The sequence below is a fragment of the Schistocerca piceifrons genome, chromosome 7 (genome assembly GCF_021461385.2).
Source record: "Schistocerca piceifrons isolate TAMUIC-IGC-003096 chromosome 7, iqSchPice1.1, whole genome shotgun sequence".
NCBI classification, from domain to species: Eukaryota; Metazoa; Arthropoda; class Insecta; order Orthoptera; family Acrididae; genus Schistocerca; species Schistocerca piceifrons.
The window spans coordinates 218,619,214-218,643,554 of record NC_060144.1 but is presented as its reverse complement, the minus strand read 5'-3'; the positions used below and the strand labels follow the sequence as shown (position 1 = coordinate 218,643,554).

The 24,341-nt window shown below is 41.9% G+C and overlaps 1 protein-coding gene across 1 annotated transcript in view; it reads right to left on the bottom strand.

Annotated features, from left to right (window-relative positions):
* LOC124804999 (4-coumarate--CoA ligase-like 5) overlaps window positions 1-24,341 on the bottom strand; it is a 166,744-nt gene that overhangs the window by 98,729 nt on the left and 43,674 nt on the right. Inside the window, exon 2 of the mRNA XM_047265396.1 lies at window positions 3,385-3,536. Within this exon, the coding sequence (XP_047121352.1) occupies window positions 3,385-3,507 (123 nt within the window). The 5' untranslated portion in view covers window positions 3,508-3,536. The remainder of the gene's footprint in view (window positions 1-3,384; window positions 3,537-24,341) is intronic.

Sequence of the window (24,341 nt, the reverse complement as noted above, 5' to 3'; positions counted from 1 at the left end):
TCACAGTGCAGACTTTAATTTTTTAATAAATATAGTAATTTATTGGCCACTATATGTCAAAAGACGCGCAAAAGCCATCTACATCTACATCTACGTGATTACTCTGCTGTTCACAATAAAGTGCCTGGCAGAGGGTTCAATGAACCACCTTCAAACTGTCTCTCTACCGTTCAACTCTTCAACGGCGCGCGGGAAAAACGAGCACTTACATTTTTCTGTGTGAGCCCTGATTTCTCTTATATTATCGCGATGATCATTTCTCCCTATGTAGGTGGGTGCCAACAGAATGTTTTCGCAATCGGAGGAGAACACTGGTGATTGAAATTTCATGAGAAAATCCCGTCGCACTGGAAAACGACTTTGCTTTAATGATTGCCACTCCGATTCACGTATCATGTCTGTGGGCACGATTTCCCGTATTTCACGATAGTACAAAACGAGCCACCCTTCTTTGAACTTTTTCGATGTCATACCTCAGTCCCACCTGATGCGGATCCCACACCGCACAGGAATACTTCAGAATAGGGCGGACAAGCGTGTTGTGAGCAGTCTCTTTAGTAGGCTTGTTGCACCTTCTAAGTGTTCTGCCAATGAATTGAAGTCTTTGGTTTGCTCTACCCACAACATAATCTACGTGATCGTTCCTATTTAGGTTGTTTGTAATTGTAATCCCACAGTATTTAGTTGAATTTACAGCCTTCAGATTTGTGTGACTTATTGCGTAACCGGAATTTAGCGGATTTCTTTCAATACTCAAGTGAATAACTTCACACTTTTCTTTATTCAGGGTCAAATGCCAGTTTTCGCACCATACAGATAGATTATCTAAATAATTTTGCAATTTGTTTTGGTCATCTGATGACTTTACAAGACGGTAAATGACAATATCTTCTGCAAACAATCTAATAGGCCTATTCAGATTGTCTCCTATGTGGTTAATATAGATCAGAAACAATAGAGGGCCTGTAACACTTCCTTGGGGAACGCCGGAAGTTACTTCTGTTTTACTCGATGACTTCCCGTCTATTACTATGAACTGTGACCTTTCTGACAGGAAATCACGAATCCAGTCGCACAACTGAAGCGATATTCCATAGGCACGCAGTTTGGTTGGAAGATGCTTGTGAGGAACGGTGTCGAAAGCCTTCTGGAGATCTAAAAATATGAAATCCATTTGACATCCCCTGTCATTAGCTCTCATTACTTCATGAGTATGAAGAGCTAGTTGTGTTTCACAAGAACGATGTTTTCTGAATCTGTGCTGACTGTCAAAAATGTTCAAATGTAGGTGAATTCCTATGGGACCAAACTGCTGAGGTCATCGGTCCTGAACACTACTTAAACTAACTTAAGCTAACTTATGACAAGGACATCACATACATCCATGCCTGAGAGAGGACCCGAACCTCCGACTGGAGCGGCCGCCCGATTCGTGACATGGCGCCTCCAATCGCGCGGCGACTGTGTGTCAATAAATCGTTTTCTTCGAGGTAATTCATAATGTTCGAACACAGTATATGTTCCAAAACCCTACTGAAAATCAACGTTGGTGATTTGGGCCTGTAATTCAGCGGATTACTCCTATTTCCATTTTTTGGTATTGGTGTGACTTGAGCAATTTTCCAACCTTTAGGTACGGAACTTTCTGCGAGCGAGGGGTTGCATATAATTGCTAAATATGGAGCTATTGTATCAGCATACAAACGAATGCAGGGAGTATTGTGTTTTCAGTAGGGAGGCAGTAACAGCAGAATGAGTTGGTCAGGCCTCGTGATGACTGGGTGTTGTGTGCTGTCCTTAGGTTAGTTAGGTTTAAGTAGTTCTAAGTTCTAGGGGACTGATGACCATAGATGTTAAGCCCCATAGTGCTCAGAGCCTTTTTTTTTTTTTTTTTTTTGAGTTGGTCAGGAGAGCTCACTGATTTGAAATGTGGTCTCGTCACCGGATGTCTGCGGAGTAACAAATTCATCGAGGATATTTCAAACGTTCTGAAGCTGCCCAAGTCGACTGCTGGAGAGGTAACTGTGAAGTGGAAACGCGAACGAACAACCACAGCTAGACCAATAGCAGACAGGGATGAGGTGTTGATGGATAGGGACTGTCGAGCTTTGCGAAGTTTGTAGAAACGGCATAAAAGGAACCAAAGGAATCAATCGCCAGCACAGTGACTGCCCACAGGGAGTTAAAGAATGGGGTACAATAGTCGAACAGCTCTTCATAAACCACACGTTTCTGTAGTCAACGCTAAGCGAAACTTGAGTTGATGAAACAGTGACGTCGCTGGACAGTGGATGTCTGGATGAATCACAATATGCCTTCTGGCAATCAGATGGGAGGGTTCAGGTTTGGCGAATGTCTGGAGAATTTGCCTGCCGCCATGGGCAAATAGTGAATTGTGGAGGAGATGGTGTTACGGTATAGGGGACGGGGGGGGGGGGGTGGTCGGGGTGCATTTGAACACATTTTACAGCGTTGTGTGCTGCGTGTGGTAGATGACCAGCTCGCAGACGATGATTGATTATACTAGCATGACAGTGCATCTTTTTACAAAGCAGTATCTGTGTTACAATGGCCGGCCGAAGTGGCCGTGCGGTTAAAGGCGCTGCAGTCTGGAACCGCAAGACCGCTACGGTCACAGGTTCGAATCCTGCCTCGGGCATGGATGTTTGTGATGACCATAGGTTAGTTAGGTTTAACTAGTTCTAAGTTCTAGGGGACTGATGACCTCAGCAGTTGAGTCCCATAGTGCTCAGAGCCATTTGAACCATTTGTGTTACAATGGATTGTGGACAATAACATTCCTGAAATGGACAAGCCTATACAGAGTCCCGACCTGAACCCAACTGAACGCCTCTGGATGAGTAGAACGACGTCTTGCTTTCAGAACTCGGCGTCCAACATCACCACCTGCTCTGGTTTCGGATGATGAAGAACGGGATGCTGTTGCTCCAAAAAATGGTTCAAATGGCTCTGAGCTCTATGGGACTTAACATCTGAGGTCACCAGTCCCCTAGAACTTAGAACTACTTAAACCTAACTAACCTAAGAACATCACCCACATCCATGCCCGAGGCAGGATTCGAACCTGCGACCGTAGCAATCGCGCGGTTCCGGACTGCAGCGCCTACAACCGCTCGGCCATCGCGGCCGGTTGCTGTTCCTCCACTGACATTTAGACACTTCATTGAAAGTGTCCCTAGTACAGTAAAAACAGTAATAAAGGTGAAGGGTGGACACATTTCATATTAATTGGTGTCCAGATATTTTTAATCAGATAGTGTACAAGAAATGTTCGGTATGCAAGGGAACTTTGTAGGTAAAGCATAAGTCGAGAGTTAGGTACGATGTTCTCGTGTAATTACATGAAGGCAGAAGCTGGCTTACCTGCACTATGCGATCGCCCATGCCAACAAGACTGCGAACCAAGCGCGTCGACAGATGCACGTCGAGGCGGGGCCAGTCGTCCCTGGGCCCACTCAGTATAGGTTCGCTGTCCGTAGCTGCCATTGTCACAGGTATCTAGGTGGCTGGTTCCTCTGTAACAACACATACATGCCCAACTAATGCATTAGCAGTACCGAATATGGACAACCATCATCCGTACAATGACAGGACAACGAAAATTTGTGCCAGACCCGGATTTCCCGCTTATCGAGAGCGGTCGCTTTAACATTTGGCTAGGCGAGCACGGCTCACAGCCGGATCCAAACTTCTGTACAGGGTGGTCCATTGATCGTGACCGGGCCAAATATCTCACGAAATAAGCGTCAAATGAAAACACTACAAAGAACGAAACTTGTCTAGCTTGAAGGGGGAAACTAGATGGCGCTATGGTTGGCCCGCTAGATGGCGCTGCCATAGGTCAAACGGATATCAACTGTTCTTTTTTTAAATAGGAACCTCCATTTTTATTACAGATTCGTGTAGTACGTAAAGAAATATGAATGTTTTAGTTGGACCACTTTTTTCGCTTTGTGATAGACGGCGCTGTAATAGTCACAAATACATGGCTCACAATTTTAGACGAACAGTTGGTAACAGGTAAGTTTTTTAAATTAAAATACAAAACGCAGGTACGTTTGAACATTTTATTTCGGTTGTTCCAATGTGATACATGTACCTTTGTGAACTTATCATTTCTGAGAACGCATGCTGTTACACCGTGATTACCTGTAAATACAACATTAATGAAATAAATGCTCAAAACCATGTCCGTCAACCTCAATGCATTTGGCAATACGTGTAACGACATTCCTCCCAACAGCGAGTAGTTCGCCTTCCGTAATGTTCGCACATGCATTGACAATGACCCTGACGCATGTTGTCAGGCGTTGTCGGTGGATCACGACAGCAAATATCCTTCAACTTTCCCCACAGAAAGAAATTCGGGGACGTCAGATCAGGTGAACGTGCGGGCCATGGTATGCTGCTTCGACGACCAATCCACCTGTCATGAAATATGCTATTCAATACCGCTTCAACCGCACGCGAGCTATGTGACGGACATCCATCATGTTGGAAGTACATCGCCATTCTGTCACGCAGAGAAACATCTTGTAGTAACATCGGTAGAACATTACGTAGGAAATCAGCATACATTGCACCATTTAGATTGCCATCGATAAAATGGGGGGGCAATTATCCTTCCTCCCATAATGCCGCACCATACATTAACCCGCCAAGGTCGCTGATGTTCAACTTGTCGCAGCCATCGTGGATTTTCCGTTGCCCAATAGCGCATATTATCCCGGTTTACGTTACCGAAATTGGTGAATCACGCTTTGTCGCTAAATAGAAATCTGTCATCGTCCCGTAATTTCTCTTTTGCCCGTTGGCAGAACTGTACACGACGTTCAAAGTCGTCGACATGCAATTCCTGGTGCATAGAAATAGGGTACGGGTGCAATCGATATTGATGTAGCATTCTCAACACCGACGTTTTTGAGATTCCCGATTCTCGCGCGATTTGTCTGCTACCGATGTGCGGATTAGCCGCGACAGCAGCTAAAACAGCTACTTGGGCGTCATCATTTGTTGCAGGTCGTGGTTGACGTTTCACATGTGGCTGAACACTTCCTGTTTCCTTAAATAACGTAAGTATCCAGCGAACGGTCCGGACACTTGGATGATGTCGTCCAGGATACCGAGCAGCATACATAGCACACGCCCGATGGGCATTTTGATCACAATAGCCATACATCAACACGATATCGACCTTTTCCGCAATTGGTAAACTGTCTATTTCAACACGGGTAATGTATCACGAAGCAAATAATGTCCGCACCGGCGGAATGTTACGTGGTACCATGTACTTATACGTTTGTGACTATTATAGCGTCATCTGTCACAAAGCGAAAAAAGTGGTCCAACTAAAACATTCATATTTCTTTACCTACTACACGAATATGTAATAAAAATGGGGCTTCCTATAAAAAAAACGCATTTGAAATCCGTTTGACCTCTAGCGGGCCAACCATAGCGCCATCTGGTTTCCCCCTTCAAGCTTGACGAGTTTCGTTCTTTGTAGTTTTTTCGTTTGATGCTTATTTCGTGAGATATTTGGCCTGGTCACTATCAACGGACCAGCCTGTATATTGTCAACCTTGTGTCTACTACCTACACTACGTGATCAAAAGAATCCGGACACCTGGCTGAAAATGACTCACAAGTTCATAGAGCCCTCCACCGGTAATGCTGGAATTCAGTATGGTGATGGGCCACCCTTAACCTTGAAGACAGCTCTCACAGGCATACGTTAAATCAGGTGCTGGAAGAGTTCTTGGGGAATGGCAGCCCTTTCTTCACGGAGTGCTGCACTGAGGAGAGGTGTCGAGGGTATCGATGTTGGTCGGTGAGGCCTGGCACGAAGTCGGCGTTCCAAAACATCCCAAAGGTGGTCTATAGGATTCAAGTCAGGACTCTGTGCAGGCCAGTCCATCACAGGGATGTTATTGTCGTGTAACCAATTCGCCACATGCCGTGCATTATGAACAGGTGCTCGGCCGTGTTTAAGGATGCAATCGCCAACCCCGAATTGCTCTTCGACAGTGGGTAGCAAGATGGTGCTTAAAACATCAATATAGGCCTGTGCTGTGATAGTGCGACGCAAAACAAGGGCTGCACGCCCCCTCCACGAAAAACACGACCTCATCATAACACCACCACCTCCGAATTTTACTGTTTGCACTACACACGCTAGTAGATGACGTTCACCGGGCATTTGCCATACCCACACCCTGCCGTCGAATCACCACATTGTGTACCGTCATTCGTTACTCCACACAACGTTTTTCCACTGTTCAATCGTCCAATGTTTACGCTTCTCACATCAAGCGAGGCGTCGTTTGATATTTACCGGCGTGATGTGTGGCTTATGAGCAGCCGCTCGACCATGAAACCCAAGTTTTCTCACCTCCCGCCTAACTGTAATAGTACTCGCAGTGGATCCTGATACAGTTTGGAATTCCTGTGTGATGGTCTGGACAGATGTCTGCCTGTTACACATTACGACCCTCTCCAACTGTCGGCGGTCTCTGTCAGTCAACAGACGAAGTCGGCCTGTACGCTTTTGTGCCCTTCTCGTTTCCACTTCACTATCACATCGTAAATAGTGGACCTCGGAATGTTTAGGAGTGTGTACAGACGTATGACAAGTGACACCAAATCAACTGACCACTTCGAAGTCAGGGAGTTCCGCGGAGGGCCCCATTCTGCTCTCTCACGATGTCTAATGACTACTGAGGTCGTTGATGTGGAATACCTGACAGTAGGTGGTAGCATAATGCTCCTAATATGAAAATCGTATGTTTTTGGGGGTGTCCGGGTACTTTTGATCACACAGTGTACACTCATACATCCATTCTGTATATTCCCGCACAGGATAGACTCAAGTAAAAATCACTCGCCTAGTGTCGGTGGATAAAGACGATATAGCAGTTCTTATGTTATTTCTAATTATGATGTAAAGTTTCTTCGTACATGCCTGTAAGTCCGAAGGAAATTTGCATTGTAATTCGGACTAACACAGGCACTGTTATATCGTACATACATGTACACTCCTCAGAGTGCCTTTCAGGGAGAGGAGCGAGTGACAAAAGCTGTGCATTTGGAAAGATGTCAGCAGTTCATATCCATTGAAGGATGTAGATCACCGCGTTTCTGTCGCGATCATAATGCAGGGGTACTTATGTCAAAAGGCGGACGCTTGCGGCATCGTTTGTTTCATAGAGCTTCCGGTGCATTGCCGTTAGAGCGAAGCCGCGTTACCGTGCTGTTACACAACGATGCCCCGTCGCTGCAGCTAAGAGCTTGATACGTTCATACTGCAGTTTCACTGGTATGGCCCGCAGCTCGCAGTGCTGCTACCCGTCCTCTCCTGACGCGGATATTAAGCTCGTTTGTATATGGAGCAGCGACCATTGCAAACCATCCCGATCCTTCAACTGTGATTAGCTGCTTCAAGGTTACTCTGAGCCTTTGTTTAGAGGTCTGCTCCTTTTATATGCACTTTCTCGCGCATCCTACACCATCCACATTCATACCCTGCAAACCAATCTCTAGTGCATAACAGAGGGTACTTCCCATTGTGCCACTCATTATTATTTGCCATTCCATACGCGTATAGAACGAAAAAAAGTGACTACTTAAATGCCTCAGCACAAGTTGTAATTATTCTTAGCAATCCCTGCAGGAATGATACATAGCAGGCAGTAGCACGTTTATGGATTCGTCAGATTCCTTAATGTTGTTCTTGAAACTTTGTAAGGGGTTTCACAGCATAGTTGGCATTTGGGTTCAAGAGTGTGCCAATTCACGTGTCTCAGCATTTCCGTGAAGCTCACATGAAGGTCACAAAACCAGAGAATACTCAATTTACCCTTATTTCTACTCACTCAGTATCAGCTGACAATATCATGTCAGCATCAGTGTATTTGGTGTGGACCCCACACGCTTCAGCAACATTCTAGAATGTGTTTCGCAAATATGTAGCAAGCAGTCTCATTTTTAAAATATCTGCACGATAATCTCGCTATGGCAGACATAGAAGATGAAGTAGAAATGGATGTATGAGGACATACCTACGTGTGACAGACATAGCACATGAAGTAATTGGAAATATAAACTGAAGAACCATTTTTCACTGTGAATAGTTCTAGTAATCACTCATCCACAGTAATTGCATTAATAAAGTTGCAGGTTGAATTATCTTATGTTTACTATGGGGGGCATTCAATAAATAATGAAACACTTTTTTTCGGACTATTTCTGGAGAAAAATGCCGAGTTTGTTGTTGGATATCGTAGAATATTTCTGCTTCAGCCACTACAGTTTCATTAAGCTCCTATAGCTGCCGGCGCTGTAAGTAGCCTTCTAATGGCTTCTGTAATGGAGATGCGTCACAAGCAGAGATCCGTCATTGATTTTTTTTTTGGCGGAAAACCAGAGCATATCAGATATTCATGGGCGCTTGCAGAATGCCTAGCGAGACCTTGCAGTGAACAAAAGCACGGCGAGTCGTTGGGCGTGGTGTCTGTCATCATCGCAACAAGGTCGCGCAAACATGTCGAATTTCCCGCGTACCGGCCGGCTGCACACAGCTGTGAATTCTGCGATATTGGAACTTACTGACACACACACATTTAAGGTAATCAACGGATCACAGCCAGACACGTCGCTGCTCAACTGGAAGTCTGTTGGTAGAGCTGACACACTCGTCCACTAGTTTGCGTACTCAAAGATGAGTGCTCGCTGCGTTGCTCGCAGCCTAACAGAAGACCATAAAGAGTAACGACGGACCATCTGTGGGGAACTGCTTGGGTGTTACGAAGCAGATCGTGACAATTTTTTCTCGAACATCGTCACATGCAATGAAACGTGGAATCATCACTCCGAACCGGAAACGAAACAGCAATACATAGAGTGGCGCCACACCACTTATCCACCAGAGAAAAAGTTCAAAGCCGCGCCCTCAGCCAGCACAGTCATGGAGATGGTATTCTGGGACTCTGAAGAGGCTGTTCTGATTGTTGTCCTCCCTTGTGTGGAACAATCAACTCTGAATGTGTTGCACTATCCTCATGAAACTGAAGAAACGACTTCAGCGTGTTCGTCTCTACCAAAATGCAAACGAAGTTCTCCTTCTCCATGACAACTCAAAGCCTCTGAAGTCTGCGCACTCGAGATGAGCTTACAAAACATTGGAGTTTCCTTCTCATCCGTTCTGCAGCCTGGACCTCACACCTTTCGACTTCCGTGTGTTTGGTCCAATGAAGGATGCATTCTGCAGGAAGCGGTACGGGGATTATGGAGAGATTATTGATTCAGCAAGACGTTGTTAAAATATCTGCACAATACTCTCGCTGTGGCAGACACAGAACATGAAGGACAAATAGAAGTATCAATGGAGTGGTACCACATGGGCATATAGGCCCTTCCAATAAGGTAACGTAAGGCCATCTCATAGAACGGAGATTATGTTGAAAAGCAGGGTTTTGTAAGCAAAAGAGTGGAGGAAGACGTGGTGTATTGGAATCCTGAATATAAACAGCCTGCTTTCAGATGAAAATATGTTGCATTACTTATTGAACGCTCCATGTAATTCTGGCTCAATAATATTTAAAATAAAACGGAAAATTTAGTGCGACATTCGTAACTGTCGGAGAAAGTGCACTAGACAATTGTTGACCTGTTGATAGCGCAGGTGCACCCATACCAGCTCTTCTTTTGGCATGACTAGAACCTAACTTTTAGCCTTCATGAACCAGTATTACTGCCGTCAGACTGTGCAGAGAACATTATTTCCGTTTCATACCATTGCAAACAATGTACTAAACTACGATGTGAACGGCTTCTAGCAAACAGCTCCCAGTGAGATGCAATATGCCAGCATCAATTAGCAAGCTGCTAGCAGCGAGCAGCGAAGTTCAGAATGAGGGCATAGTGGAGAAAGGAATCTCACACGAGCAGGTTACAGGAAAGGTGCACTACATGGATAATGTGGTATTTTAAATTGCTGAATTGCGTCGCAGACAAAGCCCTTATTTCGGTTAAGAAACTTTGATTGATGTTTCGCAGAATCGAGTGGTTGGGGCTAGTTACCAGCCATCCGTTCTTTCTCTCACTCTACAGACTTACAATGTTGCATGTTCTGTAAGTTTTAGCTGCCGAAGCAAATTGGGGATCTGGACAGGGGGGCAGAACTGCAGATAGAGCGGTTTTTCTCGGAGTTTCCATGCTATCCTTGAAGTGCAGTTGTGTGTGACAAAACCTGTGAATTTTCGAACAGTTGGTTTCTGTGTATTGTTTCATAATGTCGCAGGAATTGATGCCTAGCAATGCCTTGCGTTAGATACGTAATCCCACTCCACTGAGTACAGTGTGCCCCCTGCAGTAAACATGCACCGTCAACATACTTAGCTTTGTCATTGCCACAAGGTGTTATTCCAAGCGCCGATTAAATACGGAACAGGTAACACTTGCGTCACTGAGCATGTTCCTGGCGTGCGTCAGTTATATAAAAGTGATAATATTCAATTACCTAACGTTTGATGGTATCTCTGTACAGTGCCCTGCAAGCAACATATCCGATATGCCAGTTCAGTCGGCCGGTCATAGACACTTAGTGATACCTGTACAAAGCACGAGTGGGTCACTGATTTCCTTATAAAGATGTAGTGTAAACTTGCATTTGGCCTAGTTCCGTTTGATGACAGAGACTGCACTCACCTTTCCATAAATCCGTTCGTGAGGAAATATTTCGTCAAAGCAGATGTGCAGTGACTGACGGTATGCTGATTGTGCGTTGATTGGTTCTGATATTACATTACATACCGACACAAATTAATGATGATTCAGTACAACTTCAGTGTTTCTTCTATTCCTCTATAATTAACCAGTCCATCTGTTCACAAGCGTCAGACACCGGATTAATCAAAAGCCAGTTCTTTGATCTATTTGGGCCGCGCGGGATCGGCCGAGCGGTCTAGGCGCTGCAGTCATGGGCAGTGCGGCTGGTCCTGGCGGAGGTTCGAATCATCCCTCGGGCGTGGGTGTGTGTGTTTGTGCTTAGGAAAATTTAGGTTAAGTAGTGTGTAAGCTTAGGGACTGATGACCTTAGCAGTCAAGTCCCATAAGATTTCACACACATTTGAACATTTTTAATCTATTTGGGGTTTATTCAGCAGGCCTAGTATGACGATACGACATTCTGTAAATGTAATACATCAAGGTAAGTATTGTATGTGGGAGCTTTTTAGCTCTAGATCAAACAACATTGCTCCCACTGATGACTAATGACTTTTTAGAGATAAGATCACTTGAAACCCGGTGAGATTTTGGATCAACCATTTCTGCCCTCCCCCCCCCCCAAGTAACATCTGACCACTTTTATGCAGGGTCTGTGAGTATCCTTTTCTCAGTTCCTTTGCATCTTGTCCCTCTGAGATAATTGCAGCGTGCAATGGTATAGCCCATTTAAAGTGATTGTAACCTGTAGCAGGGGGCACAATGCCCGTGAATGCGGCAAACAGTGTAGATTCATGGTTCAGCTCACGGTGTTAATCTGTATGTACAGTTTAACCTTGTTTATCCGGAAATAATATGGACATTCTGGACGAAATTAGAGACCCATTGGTTAAATTTCATGAACAATGTTTAATATCTGTTTCCAGGTAAACACACAAATTTTACATTATCTTCATGAATTGTGACCAGACACTGAGAAACATGATTCTTGCACACTGAGATAATCACTAAGTTTGTTTTGAGCCAGATTCGTATTTCGTTTACAGGCAGCACGATTATGCAGGCGTTGGACCAGCGTTAGTTCGGCAGAAGTTGCATCCACTTGGCGTTCCCTATAAACAGTTATTTTGCTGCACCTGAATGTGTCTTCAGATTCTTATCACTATCGTCATTTTCTGTAGGCGAACAAATGACGATCATTTTGTCACCAGAAATCATAACGCCCTTTACTTCACTAACACCTATGTCTGACCATCTTGCAATCTGTACGAATGTTCCAACGAACTCCTGCGGATCGACATTGCTGCTAGTTTATTTATTCAATGTTCAAACTGAGTGATGGAACCACAGATCGCTTGCCATAGTGAACCCAACTTCCTGTACTTTGAAAGTGCCACATTCTATCTTCTTGACATCATTTGACGCTCGCGACGAACGGTAGCAATACAGTACCGTACAACCACAGTCTACAGTCATGGCACTAACTGCTGTGAAAACTATTACCGTCTCCTGTTGGGACGACACAAGCGCCTGCAGTGGCGAGAAAGTGAGCCGCAAATTACTGCTTGTTTTTCATTATATTTCTACTTAATTTACCAAATAGCTATTACATTTTTGCGTTTCAAGCATTACTTAATCATCAAGAGACTCGAATGACAGTGCAATAAATGTAACAACAGCTAGATCTCTCGATTCAGTGACATAAGCAACAACTTATTATTGAAGAGGTACTTTCGAATATGTGTGTAATTAAAGATTACTCGGCTGAAAGCAAGAGAATATAAACACACATTTCACGTGCAAGGAGCAAATCTGTTGGTTCTTTTTGCATTTGATGTGGTCTACGGTGGGCCTTAAGGTGCTTATGGAGGCACCGTCAGTTCATGGGCGGTTCCTTAGAAAACACTAAGAAAAGGGTTTCTTTTAACATTTTTTCGTACCAAAACCAAGCCGCGGATTCCAAGACGGCTACGCACAGGACATGGTTGAATTTTTTTACGATATATTCCTAAGATCCTGATCTAGGACAACCTTGAAAGCTTTTTTGTATCTTTATTCGTTTCTGAGATACACAGGTTCAAAGTTACCCTATTTCTGCACGTAAAATCGCACGTAAAATAAGGTATATGGCGAAATAATAAATAACCGTAGAAAACTGCTCAAATTTTTACGACATATTATCTAGGCGTTTATCTAAAAGTTCCATCTTCCCCGTTTCAAGTCTTAACTAGTTCATGGGCGGTTTCTTCGAAAACCCCAAAACAGCGTTTTTTGTTTCAGCTTTTCGCACCAAAGACGAGGTGCGGATTCCATGTCGTCTATCCGCAGCAAATCACTGAAATGGTTACTATATTTTCCTAAGATTCCGATCTGGAACAATTTTTTTTCCAGATACAGAAGATTAAATTTAATCTATCTACAGGCGTAAAACGCGCACGTAAAATCCGGTGTGGGACAAAAATGTAGTTTATGAAGTGACGTACCACGGACAAATATGTTGCGAAGTGTCTCCATTATCAAAAGAAATATTCTGGGAACACCAAGTAATTGTACTGAAGAAGACGGAAAATTTTTGTGCACGTAAAATCCGGTCTGAGCTGTAAAATCAGTTTCGCATTCTTTCAGTTTCGCATAGGTAAATTATAAAAATTTTACTGACCCATAAAGTTCTTTTCATATGAGTTACTCGTCCTGCTGTGGCAGGGAAAACAAGGGAATAAGCGGAAAAATGATCCTGTGGGAGCACAATAAGGCGAATATGCTCCTTTTTGAAAGACAGACTGCCTCATTCTACCTTCCTCAGCACCCTTTCTCAAAATTTTTGGCATGCGAAGATATTCGCCCCTTTTTTGTGCTGAGAGAGAAGGAGACAGTGGGAGATGGAGAGAGACGGAAAAGGAATAAATACCGGAAATAGTAGACAATTGTAGTAGTATAGAAAAAGCGAAAGAGACAATGGCACAGTAAGAGAAAGGGAGGGGCACAGTGGCAGTGGAACATAGCTGACAGTGAAAGAGCAGTGCTAGGAAAAGAGTGGAAGAAGACTGTGTCAGTGAGAGAGGAATAAAGAGTCGGAGAAAGTGGACATGGGTGAAAGTTAGTGATAATGAGAGACTGAGTCTATGACAGTGACAAAGTGGAAGAGAGGAAGAGACAGCAGCAGTGGGAAGGAATTAATGAGGTAGCAGCTGTCAGCGAGAACAAGGGGAGACAGTGAGAGAGACTAGCAGGGCAGAACGAAGGGGACTGTGGCTGGGCTCAAATGGCTCTGAGCACTATGGGACTTAACAGCTGTGGTCATCTGTCCCCTAGAACTTAGAACTATTTAAACCTAACTAACCTAAGGACATCACACACATCCATGCCCGAGGCAGGATTCGAACCTGCGACCGTAGCAGTCGCGCGGTTCCGGACTGGGCGCCTAGAACCGCTAGACCACCGCGGCCGGCGACTGTGGCTGGGGACAGTAGCCAGTGACAGAGAGAGACACGAAGAGGTAATTGAAATGAGTTGGGCTAAATGTGTGGGTGGGAATGGGCACGTGGGAGTGGGTCGGTATGAACAATGGACTAGAGGGTGTGAGGGAGTTACGGTTAGGGGACCTTGTGGGACTGATAGGTAAGCTGCATGTTAAAAAGGTCACGGATATGTTCACATGTCAAAATTTTTGGGAAAATTTTTAAAGGTTTTGAGAGAGGTAGAATTAGGCAGCTGATACCTCACTTTTCAGTCAACAGCCTTCTAACCAAGAGCATATTCGCCTTTTTTGTCCTCTGATAGGAGCATTTTCCCGCTGGTGTATTTATCTTGTTACCTGTTGTTATTGTCAAAAGCACGTTCCATGACAAGCAAATCTAATGACTTGCACATTCTTACAACTCATTCGACTTTCAAATACACGAAGACTTTTGTAAACGTAATTACTTTTGCTTCAAAAGCAAATGTTTTGAAGATCCTTGCTGTTTGTGCCTCAGATGTAGCAACACTTACGGAACTGAGTTCTTCTGTGTTATAGGAAAGTTTTATTACTCTTGGCGTTTCTTTTCACGTCAGGTTGATTTTACCTTCACTTACAATTGTGGTGCTTTATTTGGGACATTGGATAATGTAGGTACTGCATTACATACCAGTTAGCTACGTTCCGTATTCACTGGAAGTGAGCCATGAAAACATCACGTTACTGAGTAGATATACGACGTTTTTTTCTGGAAAGGGTCAGGTGTTCTGCTGCTTATCAGCCATTTTTTGTTCTTAAAAGGAAACGACATACCTCATTAAATATCGGTACGTCACAAGAGAACCGCAAATAAACTGTTATGTAATGTACAATTTATAATATTTCTGGCTTTACAGCCATCATATTCAGCTCCAATAAGTTGTTCTTAGATCGGTTGAGAAGACAGTAGTGGGAAGATGATGTAATGTGGTGTGAGATACTGGTGACAGATGGTTCATTCGGTGCGTGTATCGTGAGAAAGACCGGTTAAATTGTTGTCCTCCAAATGGTTCAAATGGCTCTGAGCACTATGGGACTTAACTTCTGACGTCATCAGTCCCCTAGAACTGAGAACTACGTAAATCTAACTAACCTAAGGACATCACACACATCCATGCCCGAGGCAGGATTCGAACCTGCGGCCGTAGCGGTTGCGCGGTTCCAGACTGTAGCGCCTAGAGCCGCATGGCCACCCCGGCCGGTTGTCCTCCTCCGCGATTGGCTGCTGATTTCGTAATTAGAGGGCCAAAACCATAAACATCTGTTATTAATATCAGAAAAAAATCTGAACAGTGAATTTACTTACATTTCATATAAAAGCATTTCTCAGTGGCAGGCGATCATTTCATTATTTCAGAACTATTAATTACCAGCAAAATAATAAACAACTGCTAAACGAAAGGCAGACGAAACACTTCAGAAACCTACGGATCGCTCCTAACTTGGATGGTGGGCGAAGTCGTTCGGCTGTAAGATCAGAGCTAGTTCGGCAATCTCGGAGGACAGACATGTTGTATGCCTTTGTCAGTATCGGTTAATGACTTAATTAGCAATCTGTTTATTTGGACAAGTAACCAAGAGCAGTTTGACAGCAATAACGCTAATACGCAGTTCATAATCTTGTTTATTTTCTATGCAAGTGTGAGGAATGGAAATTATTTGTGATTCATGAAGTAGCCTATAATTGTGAAGTTCCTCGTAGTCTGCTAATAAAAAGCAAGTAGCACCTCGTTTAAACGAACAAGTTCCAAATTTAATCATTTGTACAATACCAGTTCCTCGTTAATACTTTATAACAGGCTCAAGATAATGGATTCACCGCCTATGTGGTGTCTTCTGCGTAGGGGATAGTAACTATAGAAGACTACAGGTTGGTGAATTATTATTTAGAACTTACGCGTTCGACTCAGGGCGGTGGAAGCAATTCGCCAACTTGTGTGTACTTCAATCTTAGTACAAACGAGATCAGTGACACGTTGTCTGTGGTATGAAAGAATGAAATTTACGGGGCAAGGGATTTATCACACACACATAAATCGCTCTCGTTATCTCCCATTCTCACTTGACGTACATATCATCCCTTGTGGGGACATCTTTGAAGTCAAAGTGTTTTGGAATTATGAAGCTATATTTAACTAGGGAGAACTGTGAACTGTAACCGACTAGTGAACTATGTAAGGATTGCCATACGTGTGGATTGTAAATGACCATCGAACTGCATGGGAAATGTGATAAGTGGGCGTTCTCCTGCGTTTGAACTATTTTTGGATTTTAGTTTAACTATAATAGCTGATGCCACAAAATCAAATTTTTTATTACAGTGGAAGTAGTATCGGTACAAAGCAGAAATACGACGTGCTGAAGCACCAGAATATGTAGTAGCTAAACAGAATGAAGTGACTGACTGGAATGACGATAGCAGAGAAAATGACTGATGTCAACACTACCAATGAGCCAAAAGACGAGTTATGTACGTTAAGTCACGGCACAGCATCAGCTAACACTTTGGCAAGTCAGGGTGGTCAGAAAATATGGTCTATGCTAGAATTAATTTTGAAAGCACAGAAAGCAGCAAAAGAAGAAAATAATTAAGAAAAGCACAGAAAGAAGTTAGACTAGGAATAGCTCAACTCAGTTCTAAGTTCAATGCTTTGGAACAAAAGGTTATAAATCTTGAAGCTAAACTGAGGGATGTTGAAAGAAAATAGGTTGTGAAACAAAAGAATGAGACAAAAAATTGGAAGTTTGTAAATCAGAAATAAATCAAAAGACTGACCACGAAATCAGAAACTTAAATAATGATTTACATGACCAAATTGGGCTATTACAAATAAGAGTTAATGAATCAGTAATGTAAGATAAGAGCAAAGCAAAACTGTCAAAACATGTAAGGATAAACACAAGATACAGTGGAGTAATTTACAGAGTATCAAAAACACCCATACCTTAGTCATAATATTTCACATGGTAGAGTCCTCTTGTAAAGGCAACACAAGTGCGATTGAGAGTAACTGGGAGGAATAGATCAAAAAGTGCTTCTTGAGATGAAAGATAAAATAGAAAATGAAATTAAACATAAAGGCGAAATTTGGTGTGAACAAGAAAGAAAGGTATTGTCCATGTAAGTGACGTTGCACATCATTCAAATGCGTAAAAATTCTATCATTTCTCTAGTAAGGGAGTACATCAAGTCGCATTTATTAGGCAGTTCTAGGGCATCATTCCTGAAAATATAACAGAAAAACAAAAAAATCAAATTCGTGGCTAGCGGATTCGAAGCAGATGTAGTTTCATGGGTAAAGAAAGTCATCAACACATGTAAAACATATTGTAAGTTCGTACAGGTGTTCTTGAATCTATACTGGTCTTGTAGCACACAAAACAGATAGAGAGTTGAAGTATTTGTAAACAGAGGGTTTGATGGTGGAAAAATCGTACCACAAATGGATAGGATTAAGGTACAAGAAGGTCCTGTACCAAAGTTCAATGGCATCAAGATATCAACAAACATAGACCTGAAAGCCAACTTCCGTCAGAATCCGCTATCAAAAAATAATCAGCGGTAAACCGCACTCGTCTACGGGAGAAAAAGCTGTCAGTTCAGTTCTAAGAAGCATCATATGGGGGTAGAGTACGTGGCTGAATTTGATAAAGTTGTGAATGAAGTTCCTCATTCTACCACGGAAATACCACCGCAACAATTATTGGATTAAATGTTAATCAATGACATCAAAAAGTATTATGATTATTAAACTTCAGGGGTCAATAACGTTCTTTGTATTGTTTAGTCATTGACGTTTACCAAATATCCAAGTTAACTGACAGAATACTTCATTTTGTTTTCCTGCTGTTAGTTCTTCCTCTTCTTTCGTTCAGAACTGTACCTATCTTCCCTAACATTCTTCACTATGAAGATTAAAATGAGAAAATTTCCTTACTGAATGCGACAACAAACAAAAAAGCTATGAGAAAAACAAAGTAACCCAGCAGAATAAACTTCTGCATAGCACAGCTGAAAGACAGACATTTGACGGAGTATATGAGGACAGGCCAGAAATACGAAGGATAGGATTATAGATACACCAGCAAGAGAATGAAATATGTAGTTACAATGAATGCACTTAACGAAAAACAAGGTATATAGTGACAATTTTTGTACATTTGCAACAACGATAAACATACTTTTATGTTTGTAAACATTTTAAGAATAGGAAAGCAAGACGAGGGCTATTATATATAACAAAGATGAAATAACGCGTAAAGATAAGGCGAAGGCTACAGAAGAAGAGGACGATGCTAAACCAGGTAAGCTAATATGACAAAGTACATTAAAAGAAATTCTGGTGGTAAAAATAATGGAAAAAAAACTAAATGTGGTGTTGAGATGATGTACAGGTTGTGTCAAAACAGGTACATTGTGACTCTTTAGTAGGAATTGAAAGAATGATGTGGTTTCCGCTGTAATGAATTATGTTAAACTGATTCTGTAGTACTACTTAAGTTAAAGAGGTTCATAGTTGATGGAGAGTTATGATTATTAGGCTACAAAAAAGTCGGACAATTATTTACATAAGAGAGAAAGGAGGAGCATGGTTACTAGGCGACAAGAAAGTCGCCCAATCATTTGTGAAGAGTGGGGGAGGAAAGGCAAAATGCGACGTGTAAGTCGGCCATTACGCAGTATTTATGGGAGATGTGGTATACGCCAATTATGTTATGAAGTACACATTGCCGACATAAGACAACACTGACATGGAAAGCTCATAAAAGACAAACGTAGTAAATAAGGTTTAAATAGAAGACCACATAATATATAGACAATAATGACCCATCCTGGTTTTAAATACGCAAGGCGTATGGAATAAAGGTGAAGCTAAGAATAAGGTAATTAGCCCTTACATATTATAAAGTCACAAATGCTCGTGTATGAAAGTCAGTAGAAAATGCACAGTTCCAATAGTATGGTTTATAGCAACAACGACACTCAAATACAAAAGGAATGGTACATCATTCTGTAGAATGAAGCAACGATGTGGTAAATGAGCGTTTGCGCATTATGCTTGAAGCAAGATTGTAAAAAGTTTTCTCGTTGTATTTATGAATCGCAATTGTAAGCCTCCATATGTAAGATTTAAAGTGCATAGCATAAGATGCCGGGTAGCGGCGTGAGTCATTAGCGAAGCAGGTCAGTGTTAACAGATGGCATGAGCAAGCACCGAGCTCTTAATAATGCGAAGGACAATGCCCCTGCTGTACGTAAACAGTGGATACAGCTGTGATCCAAACTAAAACAATGATAAATCACTCTCGTGGTAGGATGTAAACGGTGGCATTGTTTATAAACAGCCAAAATCAAAACAAAAGATTACATATTATGTATTTATGTTGTAACAGGGTATGAAAATATGTTAGTTCAAAATTTCTTTAAGTCTACTAGGAACTAATTTAAGGCATTTTGAATTGCTACATGGAATTATGCCGGAGCTGTACGTCAATTTGACGGAGACAAGAGGAAAAGTAAAGGTCCTTAGCAGAACAAGTGAAAGCTTTGACTTTAATAAGGGTGTAAAGCAAGGGGATAGTCTCTCCACTGTCCTATTCAATATAGCCCTGCATAGTGTAGTAAAATCAACAAAATAGGCACCATATTTATGAAAACTAGTCAAATCGCTGATGACATTGCTATAGTAGGAAGAAATACCAATACACTCCTAGAAACATACCGGGCAATGGAAACAGAAGCCTTAAAAATTGGCCTCATAGTAATTGAAAACAAAACAAAATATATGGTAATGTCACAATCTGAGGCCAGAAGAACCCCTAAAAACCTAAGCAACAATGGGAAATGCTTCACTGGAGTGTCCTCTTTTAACTACTTGGGAGCCCTAATAACAAATGACAACAGTATTGGAAAGGCTATAAGGGAAAGAATACAAGCAGGAAACAGAGATTATTTTGCAAATATGCAGCTTTTCAAAAATAGCCTTGTTACAAGAAAAACTAAACTGCTAATATATAATTCCCTAGTCCGCCCAGTTGTCACATACGGCTCAGAGATATGGACGTTGACAGAACACGATAAAAATGCACTAAGAAGCATTGAGCGGAAAATACTACGCAAAATCTATGGGCCGATAAGGGAGGAAGAAGGCTGGAGAATATGCTACAATGCCGAATTACAAAAGTTAATACAAGGCAGGGACATAGTAAAATTGTGAAATGTCAGCGAATACGATGGCTAGGAAACTTGGAGGGAATGGCAGAGGATAGAATTCCAAAGAAAATGATGAAAGGTATGACCCATTCAGTTAGGCGAAAAGGGAGACCTAGAAGAAGATGGATCGACGAGGTAATAATGGATGTCACCAGTATGGGAGTACGGGGGTGGAAAAGAGCAGCAAATAACCGAGAAGTGTGGTGGAAGATTGTTGAAGAAGCCAAGGCTCACCAAGGGCTGCAGCGCTACTGAAGAAGAAGTACGCCAATTTGGAGATGGGAGAATGGACTGACAGTTGTTGAACTCGATGCCATTTGGGAAAGTCTGAAATTTCACATTTCAAGACCACATTGTGGACAACAAAATCATCAGTATGGGTTGCTGTTGTGGGCTGCTTGGGTATGTTCTGGTAAAAGGTGTGAGTGTAATGATCTTCTACCACCACGTACTTGTGAAATGTAAAGGTGTTGTGTTCGTTTTATTTGCAATCATGTGAAGCGGATGTCTTTATGACACACATACAAATATAAATAAGTGCAGAACGACATTGTGTCGACATAATAGTGAGGAAAAGTGTCAAGTGTAAAGAATGGCTTGATGAAAGCACCTGATGATGCAAATGTTTCATCTTATTGAAAGCACACCAGTGTGCCGATAGTAGCTGAACAGCGGTGTAACTTATTATGACAAACAGTTGGTCAATTTAAAGAACGGCAATGCGCCAAAGGTGAATAGCAACGTAAAACCTTCATTAAATATTTTGTTCAATCGGGGAAGGCAATGCACCAGTAGTAGTGGTATAGCAATAGACTTCTGATGAGAATTATTTTATTAAATTTAATGTGCCGATAAGAGCTTAGCAGCAGTATAAAAGCTTGTGATTGAAACCTGGCTAGGACATAGTGGACTGCTATAAAATTGTCTAGCAGAAATAATACAGTAGATTTTAAGTTAACAAAAGATTACCAACAACATAAAGGTGCAGAATGATCCTACTTTCAAAATCTTTACTATTAAAAGAATAATTTAATTAATATAGAAAATGTAACTATAAGTTAATGATTTTGTCCGAACGCATTATTGTGGCCAAGATAGACACGAAGCCCACGCCTACTACAGTAGCTCTACAGATGACGAAGAAATTGAAGAAATGTATGATGAAATAAAAGAAATTATTCAGATAGTGAAGGGAGACGAAAATTTAATAGTCATGGGTGACTGGAATTCGGTAGTAGGAAAAGGGAGAGAAGGAAACGTAGTAGGTGAATATGGATTGGGGGAGAGAAATGAAAGAGGAAGCCGCCTGGTAGAATTTTGTGCAGAGCATAACTTAATCATAGCTAACGCTTGGTTCAAGAATCATGAAAGAAGGTTGTATACATGGAAGAACCCTGGAGATACTAAAAGGTATCAGATAGATTATATAATGGTAAGACAGAGACTTAGGAATCAGGTATTAAATTGTAAGACATTTCCAGGGGCAGATGTGGACTCTGACCACAATCTATTGGTTATGAACTGTAGATTAAAACTGAAGAAACTGCAAAAAGGTGGGAATTTAAGGAGATGGGACCTGGAAAAACTGACTAAACCAGAGGTTGTACAGAGTTTCAGGGAGAGCGTAAGGGAACAAATGGCAGGAATGGGGGAAAGAAATACAGTAGAAGAAGAATGGTTAGCTTTGAGGGATGAAGTAGTGAAGGCAGCAGAGGATCAAGTAGGTAAAAGGACGAAGGCTAGTAGAAATCCTTGGGTAACAGGAGAAATATTTAATTTAATTGATGAAAGGAGGAAATATAAAAATGCAGTAAGTTAAGCAGGCAAAAAGGAATACAAACGTCTAAAAAATGAGATCGACAGGAAGTGCAAAATGGCTAAGCAGGGATGGCTAGAGGACAAATGTAAGGATGTAGAGGCTTATCTCACTAGGGGTAAGATAGATGCTGCCTACAGGAAGATTAAAGAGACTTTTGGAGAAAAGAGAACCACTTGTATGAATATCAAGAGCTCAGATGGAAACCCAGTTCTAAGCAAAGAAGGGAAAGCAGAAAGGTGGAAGGAGTATATAGAAGGTCTATACAAGGGCGATGTACTTGAGGACAATATTATGGAAATGGAAGAGGATGTAGATGAAGATGAAATGGGAGATATGATACTGCGCGAAGCGTTCGACAGAGCACTGAAAGACCTGAGTCGAAACAAGGCCCCCGGAGTAGACAACATTCCATTAGAACTACTGACGGCCTTGGGAGAGCAAGTCCTGACAAAACTCTACCATCTGGTGAGCAAGATGTATGAGACAGGCGAAATACTCTCAGACTTCAAGAAGAATATAATAATTCCAATCCCAAAGAAAGCAGGTGTTGACAGATTTGAAAATTACCGAACTATCAGTTTAATAAGTCACGGCTGCAAAATACTAACTCGAATTCTTTACAGACGAATGGAAAAACAAGTAGAAGCCGACCTTGGGGAAGATCAGTTTGGATTCCGTAGAAATATTGGAACACGTGAGGCAATACTGACCCTACGGCTTATCTTAGGAGCTAGATTAAGGAAAGGCAAACCTACGTTTCTAGCATTTGTAGACATAGAGAAAGCTTTTGACAATGTTGACTGGAATACTCTCTTTCAAATTCTGAAGGTGGCAGGGGTAAAATACAGGGAGCGAAAGGCTATTTACAATCTGTATAGAAACCAAATGGCAGTTATAAGAGTTGAGGGGCATGAAAGGGAAGCAGTGGTTGGGAAGGGAGTGAGGCAGGGTTGTAGCCTCTCCCCGATGCTATTCAATCTGTATATTGAGCAAGCAGTGAAGGAAACAAAAGAAAAATTCGGTGTAGGTATTAAAATCCATGGAGAAGAAATAAAAACTTTGAGGTTCGCCGATGACATTGTAATTCTGTCAGAGACAGCAAAGGACTCGGAAGAGCAGTTGAACGGAATGGATGGTGTCTTGAAGGGAGAATATAAGGTGAACATCAACAAAAGCAAAACGAGGATCATGGAATGTAGGCGAATTAAGTCGGGTGATGTTGAAGGTATTAAATTAGGAAATGAGACAGCTAAAGTAGTAAAGGAGTTTTGCTATTTGGGGAGCAAAATAACTGATGATGGTAGAAGTAGAGAGGATATAAAATGTAGACTGGCAATGGGAAGGAAAGCGTTTCTGAAGAAGAGAAATTTGTTAACATCGAGTATTGATTTAAGTGTTAGGAAGTCGTTTCTGAAAGTATTTGTATGAAGTGTAGCCATGTATGGAAGTGAAACATGGACGATAAATAGTTAAGACAAGAAGAGAATAGAAGCTTTCGAAATGTGGTGCTACAGAAGAATGCTGAAGATTAGATGGGTAGATCACATAACTAATGAGGAGGTGTTGAATAGGATTGGGGAGAAGAGAAGTTTGTGGCACAACTTGACTAGAAGAAGGGATCGGTTGGTAGGACATGTTCTGAGGCATCAAGGGATCACAAATTTAGTATTGGAGGGCAGCGTGGGGGGTAAAAATCGTAGAGGGAGACCAAGAGATGAATACACCAAGCAGATTCAGAAGGATGTAGGTTGCAGTAGGTACTGGGAGATGAAGAAGCTTGCACAGGATAGAGTAGCATGGAGAGCTGCATCAAACGAGTCTCAGGACTGAAGACCACAACAACAACAACAACAGCAGTTTTTCTAATCACTAAATTAAGTACATGATTCATTAATAACCTGAGAAGGAAAAAATATAAAGCGGATTCAAGTTCTGGAATACAATAACGAATCGCAAGTATGTATAGTGGAATGGTGTGGCTCTTAAGAGGTAGCTGAAAAATTTATAAAAAATATGAGTAAAAGTTTATTTCCAAAATTGTTTGTGAGAACATCCAAATTTTAGGAAAT